The 10,258-nt window shown below is 44.9% G+C and overlaps 1 protein-coding gene across 1 annotated transcript; it reads right to left on the reverse strand.

Annotated features, from left to right (window-relative positions):
- Positions 1–6,040: 6,040 nt before the first annotated feature.
- Positions 6,041–9,179, reverse strand: Rpl7 (ribosomal protein L7). Its single transcript, NM_011291.5, has 7 exons — positions 9,111–9,179; positions 8,256–8,430; positions 7,914–8,080; positions 7,438–7,575; positions 7,236–7,345; positions 6,473–6,682; positions 6,041–6,105 (listed from the first exon to the last, which is right to left on the reverse strand). Exons 1-6 carry the CDS (start codon positions 9,122–9,124, stop codon positions 6,474–6,476), a joined length of 813 nt encoding a protein of 270 aa, NP_035421.2. The 5' UTR covers positions 9,125–9,179; the 3' UTR covers positions 6,041–6,105; position 6,473.
- Between the last annotated feature and the right edge of the window lie 1,079 nt (positions 9,180–10,258).

Raw genomic sequence — 10,258 nt, forward strand, 5'->3', positions numbered from 1 at the left:
TGTCATTTGCTGACTAGACTAGACTAGTTGGCCTCCAAGCTTCTGTGGACTCTGCTAAATCTACCTCTTACCCCTGTAAGAACAAAGAGATTGCAGACTTAGTCTAGCATGCACAGCTTTTACGTGGGTACTTGGGCTTCCAGGCCTCACAGTTGAGCAGCAGGTAATTAACTCACTGAGCTATCTCTGGAACACAAGTCTTTATCCACACATTGCAGCCAGAAGAAACAACAAAGGGCAAACGTGAAAATAATGAATGCACATAAAAAACATGGCAAACTCATTTACCTAGACTTTTAACAGAATGGAAAATTAAATTCTTCTAGTCAGAAAAGGTTTTCCTCATTTAAAAACACAAACGATTCTATGTAAAAGGCAAAGGATACCTAATAACTCCCACATACAGTGTCTAACCATCCTAACAATTACTCACACGTCACACTTGATGACAACTCAGCATGCCTCAAGGTCAGCCTGGGTTGCACTTTTTATTTTTTTAAGTAAGTTAGAGATGGTAAGATGGCTCATTAGGTAGAAGCCCTTTCCAAAGCCTCATGACCTGAGTTCCATCCATCAATGATGCCACATGATGACAGGAAAGGAATCCCAGGGGTTTTCCTCTGCCCTCTACAGGCACACTGTTGCATGTGAACACACACACAAAATAAATACAATATTTTAAAACAGTGAATTGGGTGGTGGTGGGCAGCAAATGGGTAAAAATGCTTTAGGTGCAGGCTTGATGATCTGAGTCCCATTCCTAGAGTTGTAATAAAGGTGAAAGAGAAGAACTAACACCACACGATTGTCCTCTGGCTTCTACATATCCATCCATGCACACATACACACTTCAACACTCACATACACACATGTGATGTACACACACACACACACACACACGTGGAACACAATATTTAAAGTTTAAAAAAATTAACTGATTTAATGGAAAACTATTAAAATGAAGAAGTTCATAATTATTTCATCTTGTGTCTTAGAGACTGTATTAATAGAAATCTCTACCTCTAACTTTCTTTGTAAAAGTTTCCAATTTACTGCTGGGCGGTAGTGGCACACGCCTTTAATCCCAGCACTTGGGAGGCAGAGACAGGTGGATTTCTGAGTTCGAGGTCAGCCTGGTCTACAAAGTGAGTTCCAGGACAGCCAGGGCTATACAGAGAAACCCTGTCTCGAAAAACCAACCAACCAACCAACCAACCAAAAATTTCCAATTTACTTTTCCAATTTACATCACATATTCCTGCAACATACGTGCACCTCTATCATTCATATATATATATATATATATATATATATATATATATACATACACACACATATGTATACATATAATTATATAGTCAGTCTATGCACATGTATACACAGATCCATACTTCATGTTCCACCTCTGTGGTGGTTTGAATATGCTTGACAATGGGCACTATTAGGAGATGTGGCCTTGTAGAATAGGTGCAGCCTTGTTGGCTGAAGTGTGTCACTATATAGGCAGGCTTTGAGGGTTCCTAGTGCTCAGAGTGGAAGGGACCCTCCTCTGTGGACGGTAGTCTCTTTCTGGATACCTTCTGATTAAGATGTAGAATTCTCAGCTCCTCTGGTACCATGTTTGCCTGGACGCTGTCATGCTTCTCACCATGATAATGTACTAAAAACTCTGAAATTGTAAGTAAGCCCCGATTAAATGTTTTGTTTATAAGAGTTGCCTTGGAGCCGGGGCGTGGTGACGCATGCCTTTAATCCCAGCACTTATGAGGCAGAGACAGCCAGATTTCTGAGTTCCAGGCCAGCCTGGTCTACAGAGTGAGTTCCAGGACAGCCAGGGCTACAGAGAAACCCTGTCTCAAAAACCAAAAAAAAAAAAAAAAAAAAAAAAAAGAGTTGCCTTGGTCATGGTGTCTCTTCACAGCAATACAACCCAAACTAAGACCACCTCTTATCCCTCCACCTCCACCAAATACCCAATAAAGACAGCTACTGGAGTCTTGGAATTTTAAATGCTACTGGTCTAAAGAGTAGATTCATTGGCTTGTCAGCAGGCACTGAGAGCTTAATGCTGTGGTCACTAACAGGTCTCAAGAAGGCAGTACCTAATAGACTGATCCAGCAGGTGCTGGCAATCTGATAACACTGGGGTGCTGCTTTTAAGGGAGAGCCAGAAGCATTCAAGAATGTGGGGGTATCTTGAATCCGTTTGGGAGAGACCATGAGCCACGATAGAAGATAGATGAGGAAAGGCTGGACGCTTTGGAGCTTGATATCAAGATTGGAAATGGTTTGTTTTTTCTTGGCAAAAAGTAAATTTGGGGCAGACACTGGTAAATGGACTTACAACTACTTCATTCAGCTTTACAAAGATTTTTTTTTTTTTTTTTTTGGTTTTTGAGACAGGGTTTCTCTGTGTAGCCCTGGCTATCCTGGAACTCACTTTGTAGACCAGGCTGGCCTTGGACTCATAAATCCGCCTGCCTCTGCCTCCCGAGTGCTGGGATTAAAGGCGTGCGCCACCACGCCTGGCAATTTTTTCAAGAGAAAGATTATTATCTGGAGTTCACTTGAAGACTTAGAACGTTTCCACAAAGCTGATTTTCAGATGTATTAACAAAGTTTGTTTTAAAATAAAAGCAAACCACATTTCTCTGTGTGCACATGTATGTACACCTGTGAGAGTCAGATGATAACTTCCAGGAGCTGGTCAGTTCTCGCCTTGCACTGAGGTCTGGCTGTCAGGCTTGGTAACACGAGACTTTACCTGCTGAGCCAACTTGCTGGCCCAGGGGACTACTGATGTCATGTCTTAATCCTGACAATGCAATGTGTGAAATGTCTCTGGGCCGATGTGTTGAAATTAAAAGGCTTTCTTCTAATAACCTCATGTAATTTGACAAGAAAAACTTGCCAAAATTAATTTAATGAAGGATTTGAAGTTTTCCAAGAGTGGTCAACACCCCTGTGCTGCTCTGGAGTGCAGCAGCATCAATTTTCCTAAAACATGTTTGGAAAAGTCAGGTGAAAACATACTAGGTGAGGTACAATAAAGTAAACGTGACAGAAAAATAAGGTACAAACAGTGCTTAGTAAGTAACCCCAGACATATATACTGAATATATATGAAGAGTCAGGAGCTTGTGAATTGGTTAGTTTTTAGAGATCAAATACGAACAATTTTGTTTCCTTTTGCGTAGAAGTCTTATTAGTGTTTCTACTGCCGTGATAATCACACTGACCAAAAGCAACCTGAGAAGGAAAGGGATTACTTCAGGCAGGAGGGACTGATGCAGAACTTAAGGAGGTTGCTGCTTACTGACCTATTCAGCCTTTTAAAATAGATATAAACCATTAAGGACCAAGTGCCCTAGGAGTGGCACTGCCCACAATGAGCTAGGCACTCCACACCTATCCAAAGGCTTGCCCACAAGCCAGTCTGGTTGGGGAAGGGGTATTTTTAAATTTGAGGATCCCTGTTTTTAAAATGACTATAGTTTCTAGTTGGCAAACTAACCAGGGCATAATTTTTTGCTTAAAATAACTTCCTTTACCGACTGGCAATCTATTAAAAGCTTTGTCAGTTAAAAAATTTACAGAAAAGGTCTGTGTGCGAAGTGGCTACAATGCACCAAGAACGTTAATGCTACTCTAATGCTACTTTAAGAATTAAGCCTTACACCGAGTGGCTAGGAAGAGCAACAAAGTTTCAGATATGAGTAGTGCTTCAAAGTTATTTTAATTTGTATTATGATCTAGGCTTGGATAGAGGGTACCCAGTGCTTCAGACTCAAGAGTAACAACTGACAAGGTAGTTTGTAAGTAAAAGGTCAGTGTCCCTTATAAATTTTCCATGCTCCAAATCCTGGAGCCTGTGTGAACAAAGAGATCGAAGATGTGTTTAAGGATACTGAGGTATCATCTTAGTGTATGTATTCCAGTGGCCCAATGTCACAGAGATCTTAAGGAAAAGTAGGGTCCGGATGAAATGGCTCAGTAGGTAAAGGGGCTTGCCACCAACTGGGACCTTCTTTCATAAATACAAAGTAAAAGCAATTTTACGTGTATGGGTGGTATGCCTGTCCATGTACCACATACATGCTTGGTATTCTCCTAGAGGTCCCAAGATTGGGAGTTACAGATTGTGAGCCGCCATATGGATACTGGGAGTTAAGCATCTTCTGGAAGAGCAGCTAGTACTTCTAGCCATCTCTTCTGTCTCTTTGGGTTTTTAAATTAAGACACAAAGGTAGATCAGTTTTCATTTTATAGGCAACTGGTTTCCCTCAGAGGATAATAGGTAGGTCTGACACTTTGACATGACCCAGTGAGGCCAATGCTGGGCTTCTGGTTTCCACACCCGTTTCTGCCTGTAGACAAGCAGAAGCTATTTTCTATTTTTGAGTGTTAAGACTAGCCAATTTTGTGTTCAAGCTACAAGAGAGTATCTGTAGCAATGCCAATTTTCTGCAGAGAATGTAGCCATTCTCGTCTTTTCTTCCTCCCATGTACTCTTTCCTACCCATGCTTATCTTGCTCCAAGACTTCAAGTAGGTGATGAGTCCATGGACTCAAAAGTACACCGCTATGATGGTAGGTGGTTTTGTGAAATAAAAACAACTTGGCTGCAAATGGTGGCACACACCTAAGATAGCACTTAGAAAGCTTCAAAGCAAGTCTGGACTACAAGTATTCCAGGAAAGGGTTATCTACTAAGACCTTGTCAAAAACACACCCCCTAACACTGATAAAGGCCACCAAGTTGTTTGATTTTAATTTCTTTGAGGCAGTACTGAACCATCACTATTCCCCCAAAACCTGGAAGGCTCCAGCAGCTGGGATATGCCTATACTTCAAGGAAGTAGACACACAAAGACAGGCACTCTTTGACAGATGCTTTAGAGATCAAGAGCTTACTGCTCTTGCAGAGGACCCAAGTTCAGTCTTCAACTACCATGTTGCTCAGTCAACCTTCACTTACAAGCACAGATGAACGTGTGTACACCTTCTTGTCTTTAGACAGCATCTCACCATTGTAGCATGGAATTCAGAGGTTCATCTGGAATGCTGAGATTAAAGGTGCGCAGCACCACACCCAGCTTAATGTATTTAACGAAGTATCAAGATTACTCTCCAGAACTCACTCAATTTGATATTATCTAGGACCATCAACAAGAGAAATTACTTCATAACCGGACAAGAACTTTCCACCAACAGTACCCAAGGCATTTACTTAACATTGCATTAACAACTTTACCTGTGTTCATGTAGGTAACGTAAATGCAGCGGGTAACACAAACATGCAAATGCAAGGACTTGTTATATGAAGGTGTTTAGTGGGACAAGACAGGAAGACATGTTTAAAACAAAAAAACACCCCCGAGGGATGGTGCACACCTTTAATCCTACCACTTGGGAGGCAGAGGCAGGCGGATTTCTGAGTTCAAGGACAGCCTGGTCTATAAGTAAGTTCCAGGACAGCCAGGGTTACACAGAGAAACCCCCAAAAGAAAAACAAAAACCCCAAAAACCTCCAAGCTTTTAGGTTTTGGTCTATCTCACTCCAACTGCCTAAGATGCTAATAAGTACTTATGTATTTAAAATGTAAAAAGTACTTTTAGCTCACAAGGGCCCAGCAAGTCTCAATGCCCACATGGTGTCTCACAACAATCAGTAGCCCCTTGATTAATTAGTTGCATTAATTAACATGTGGTAGTCACATGCAGGCAAAACATCCACACATGAAAAAAAGGATGCATTCATGCGTAGGCCAACAAGTCCATGCCTGAAACACGGAACTGCAGCAAATTACAATGTCTTTTACAATTTCCTAGAGATCACAAATGCTTATCTAGTTTGATACACTCAGCATAGCTTATATATATATATATCTTCTCAGAGAAAAGCCTTTAACAAGTTGTCTTTCAAAAACTATAAACTGGAACTTTGCACATCATAGGCTGTTGATCTGACTGAACACTCCAGGATTAGCCACTACAGTGGTAAGCAGGGCAGGGGCAGGCCAACAAAGACTCCGACACATTTCAATTTGCCAAGCTGTGACTGTTTATTAACTGACCAGATTACAAAAATACAATGGGTGACACCTGAAAGGGAAAAAACACACGAGTTAGAGACTGTCTTCCAAGCCGCACATCAGCACCCCCCCGTAAAGGAGCACACTTCCATTAAAGACACATTTCCCCAAAGTAAAATGTAATGTCTGGTCGGGCGTGGGGGCACACGCACGCCTTTAATCCCAGCACTTGGAAGGCAGAGGCAGGCGGATTTGAGTTATACAGACAAACCCCCTCTCAAAAAACACAAAACAAAAAACACTTAACAATATACCCAATCCGCACTCAACAGAAAAGCCGTCAATCAAGTTTTGAATTCAAAACTAGGTGAGTCTACACATAGTTTTGCGATTGCCAGAAATAGATTCTGTCTCAAAAAACAACACTAACTTCTTACCTTAGTTCATCCGTCTAATAAGCCTGTTTATCTGGTCTTCCCTGTTGCCAGCATCTCCACCTTCTACAAAGTGAGTTGTCTTTTTCTTCATCCCACCTCGTGGGGAAGATAACTTGAAGGGCCACAGGAAGTTATTTGCTTCCTTGAAGCGTTTCCCGACTGTATAGATCTCATGAATTAGATCCTCCATGCAGATGATGCCAAACTTACCTGAAAAAAAATTGAGTCCAAGATCAAGTTTTTAAAAGTATTCCAAACACAATTATGGGCAGAACCATCAAACAAAGACAAGCCAGGTGTGGTAGCACATGCCTTTAATCTATCAGGTGGGAGCCAGATGAAGGCAATCTGAATTCCAGATTACAGACAAACCTTGTCTCAAAATTAAGGATGCAGAGCCTTTAAGGATGTATGTCAAGATTTGTCCGAAGTGAAGCCAGGCTGGGAGAAATGGCTCAGGAGAGGGAAGTGCTTGCTGCTTAAGAATGACAGGAGTTCAGATCCAATGACCCAAGCTCCAACCTAAAGGCTTGTTTGTAATCCCAGCATATAAACAGAAGGGACAGTCAGCTAGGCTGGAATGCAACTCTGGGTTCTGGGGAGAACCTAGCCACCGTGTGGTGGGGTCATTAAGGAAGACACATGACATTTGGGCCACCACCCACACGTATACAAAATAAAAGTAAAAAAATAAATTTAAAGTCTGGCCAGAAAACATGACCTTGGACTAGTATCAATCCCTCCCTGAAAAATCATTACCTACCAAGAGACCGAGCAATCAAGGAATTATCTGTCAAGGCAATCCGCTTCTTGTTGATTTTGCCGTAGCCTCGCTTGTAGATGAGCTCGTTTACTGACTTCAGGTTGGGGTACCTGCACCAGGAAAACCAGGTAAGTTAGAATACAGCCCAAGTGTCTAACATTCATCTCATCATAAAAGCCAACCGACTAGACAGAAAACTCACCCCCATGCAATGTATGGCTCCACAATCCGCAGCATGTTAATTGAAGCCTTGTTGAGCTTAACAAAGGTGCCATTGAAGATCTGTCGAAGACGAAGGAGCTGCAGAACCTTACGAACCTTTGGGCTTACTCCATTGATACTGCCAGAGAAAAAAAATAGATCCATACAGCTTTTATTGTAATTTTAAGTAATACAAAACTTAGTCACCACATAGTATGTGTGTGTAATCTCAACACGCTATCACTACTAGCTTGCCTTCTCTTGATTCCTGTTTTATCATAAAAGATGACTGAATGATACTAAGTAAACTGTTTTTAAGCTCTTAGACAACTACAGGACACTGAAATGCAGTCAGAGCAAGCAGCTTAGGCACAGGTTTCACAAACAACTTCCCGCCCCCCGTAATTCTCGGCCCCCTTCCTAAGGGCAGGCACAATACAGCCATTGCTGCCAGAACACGATGCAAAGTGAACTCACCCTCGAATTCTGATGACAAAGGCCAGCTTTGGTTCTGCGGGCACATAGAAGTTGCCAGCTTTCCTTGCCATCCTGGCCATCCGAATCTCAGTGCGGTACATCTGCCTGTACTCCTTGTGATAGTGCTTTGCCTTCTCATAGATGAGCTTCCTCCTTGCCTTTCGAAGCTGAAAAACCAATGGCCAGTCAGTCATAATTCTTGGCTCTGAAACAGAGCACAGCATCAGTTTTATACAAGGATGACTTGAGAATATCAAACCAGGAAGATCTCTCTTCAATCTCACCCCACGCTCAGTCCCAATAAGCTCCCTGGCCCACTAAAGACCTCCAAAGTTTACTTACTGTCTTCAGGGCAAACTTCTTCCTCAGGCGCTTCACCTTCAACTCTGCGAAATTCCTTCGCTTTTTCTTGAGGGTTTCTGGCACAGCGGGAACCTTTTTCTTGAGAGTTTTTGGCCCAGCAGGAACCTTTTTCTTAAGGGTTCCTGGCACAGTGGCAACCTTCTTTTTCTTCTCTCTGTTGTTTGTAGAGAATTACTAGTAGGTCAAAAAACTTCCTGGTGATGTATCACACACACTAGGTGCTCAGAACTACGTTAAAACTGTCACCCACTCAAACCGGCAGCATCTAGCATCTCCGTCGTTCCCGAAAGCTCTACTGGAGATGCAGCGTTCATGCCCACAACCTTCACGTTATACACACCTTACTTAAAGGTAAACATGTATGACATTAAAGAGATTTATGCCTAACCCCAGCCATCAGTCCTGGCCTGTGAATTGTTACAAGTTGTCAAGTCACACTGAAAAAACTGTACTGCACACTTTTTGGGTTCCAGGACTCACTGATCCTCGATCAAGTCTCAAGCTCCATATGCAGGAGGCTGCCGGTAAGCAGCCGGCTAAGATAACTTTAGCTACAAAGGATCTCGTTCCATGATTCCGCGGAATACATTCTACCGAAGAACGGACCTCCGCCCAAGTAGCCGGATCCGCAGTCTGCCCTCAGTTTGCTCCTGGTACTGCCAAGGCCTCCGCGCGGAGGCCCCCCGCACTCCCTCCTAGTACCACACGGCGTCACAAACACCCAGACAGGCAGGCAGTGGTTCCAGGCTACACTCAGATACAGGAAAAGTGAGACAAAATGCCTCTAGTTTGGGGGATGGAGAAGGATTCTGGGGGAGAGAAGAATCGACTTACGGAACAGCCTCCATGGTTCCAGCCGGAAAAGAAGAGAGAAAGGTGGCGCATGCGCACTGTCTCCTTAAAGGTCTCAGGGCGCGAAGCCCCACGCCTTATAGCTGTCCTGAGATAAGCCGGAAAATAATCTAGAATTGAGATTTTTGCACTTTGCTGGCGCAAAATGAACAGCTTGGCTTAGTCACGGCCAGCCAACTTTATGGTAAAACTCATCGGAAAACAAATGCACTGAATACATTTTTTTTTTTTTTTTTTTTTTTTTTAATGAATAGAGTGGGGACACCTCGTCAGCTCTGGGCTTAATTTCTCCAGGTTGCGTTGACAACCCTAGGGTCAGGCTCTGCGGAATTCGTTGGACCCAAAAGGCATGTTCAGGGATGTGAACTACAAGTCCCAGCATGCGTCGCTGCATAACCCGCGGGGCTGGAGGGCGACGTTGACCGACACTCTGGGCAGCCTTCGCGGCGGTGATTCCCATTAGGCTCACTAGAGTATGAGGCTTCACGTCCTCAGCGGCTAGCTGAGCTATGAAATCACTGTCTGTCACCTCCTCCGGCTCTCTGCGGCCCGTGGCCACGCAGCCCTGCTCCCCCACCTCGGCTGCGCTGCCGAGGTCCTTTTTCCGCCCGACTGCCGGGCTGTCTTCCGCAGCGCCTGATCATCGGCCGCCAGGTCCACAGTCCCTCGGTTGGCGAAAGCAGCGAGACCGGGAAGAGTGATGACCCGAAGGTCCGAGGAGGATGGGGGGGTTCGCTGCTGCGGGACCCGGCAGGCGCAAGCCACGGCGACCCTCAGCAGGGGGCGTGAGCCGCGAAGAGTGGCACGACGAGGGCGGGAGCCTTCGGCCGCGGTCGTGGAAGAGGGGCTGCCCCGCGCGGTGGGGCGGCCGGCGGGAGGGCGAGCGGGGAGGGGAGGCTGGGCCGGGGGCGGGGTGCGACCGGGGGCGGGGAGGGCCGAGCTGAGGGAGGGCCGATGCCACTGCAGCGGCCGGCGCTTCCCGGCGGTGGGTTATATAGCGCGGAGTGTGGAGCTACCTCAGAGCCGGCTGGGAACGCTCAGACGCTGCGGGGCCCCGTGCCCGAGTGACAGCGGCGCGAGTGCAGGGCAGGGGACCCGAGTCGCGCTGGCAGCTCGAGCGGTTGGCAGCC

This window comes from Mus musculus, chromosome 1 (assembly GCF_000001635.26).
Source record: "Mus musculus strain C57BL/6J chromosome 1, GRCm38.p6 C57BL/6J".
Classification (NCBI taxonomy): Eukaryota; Metazoa; Chordata; class Mammalia; order Rodentia; family Muridae; genus Mus; species Mus musculus.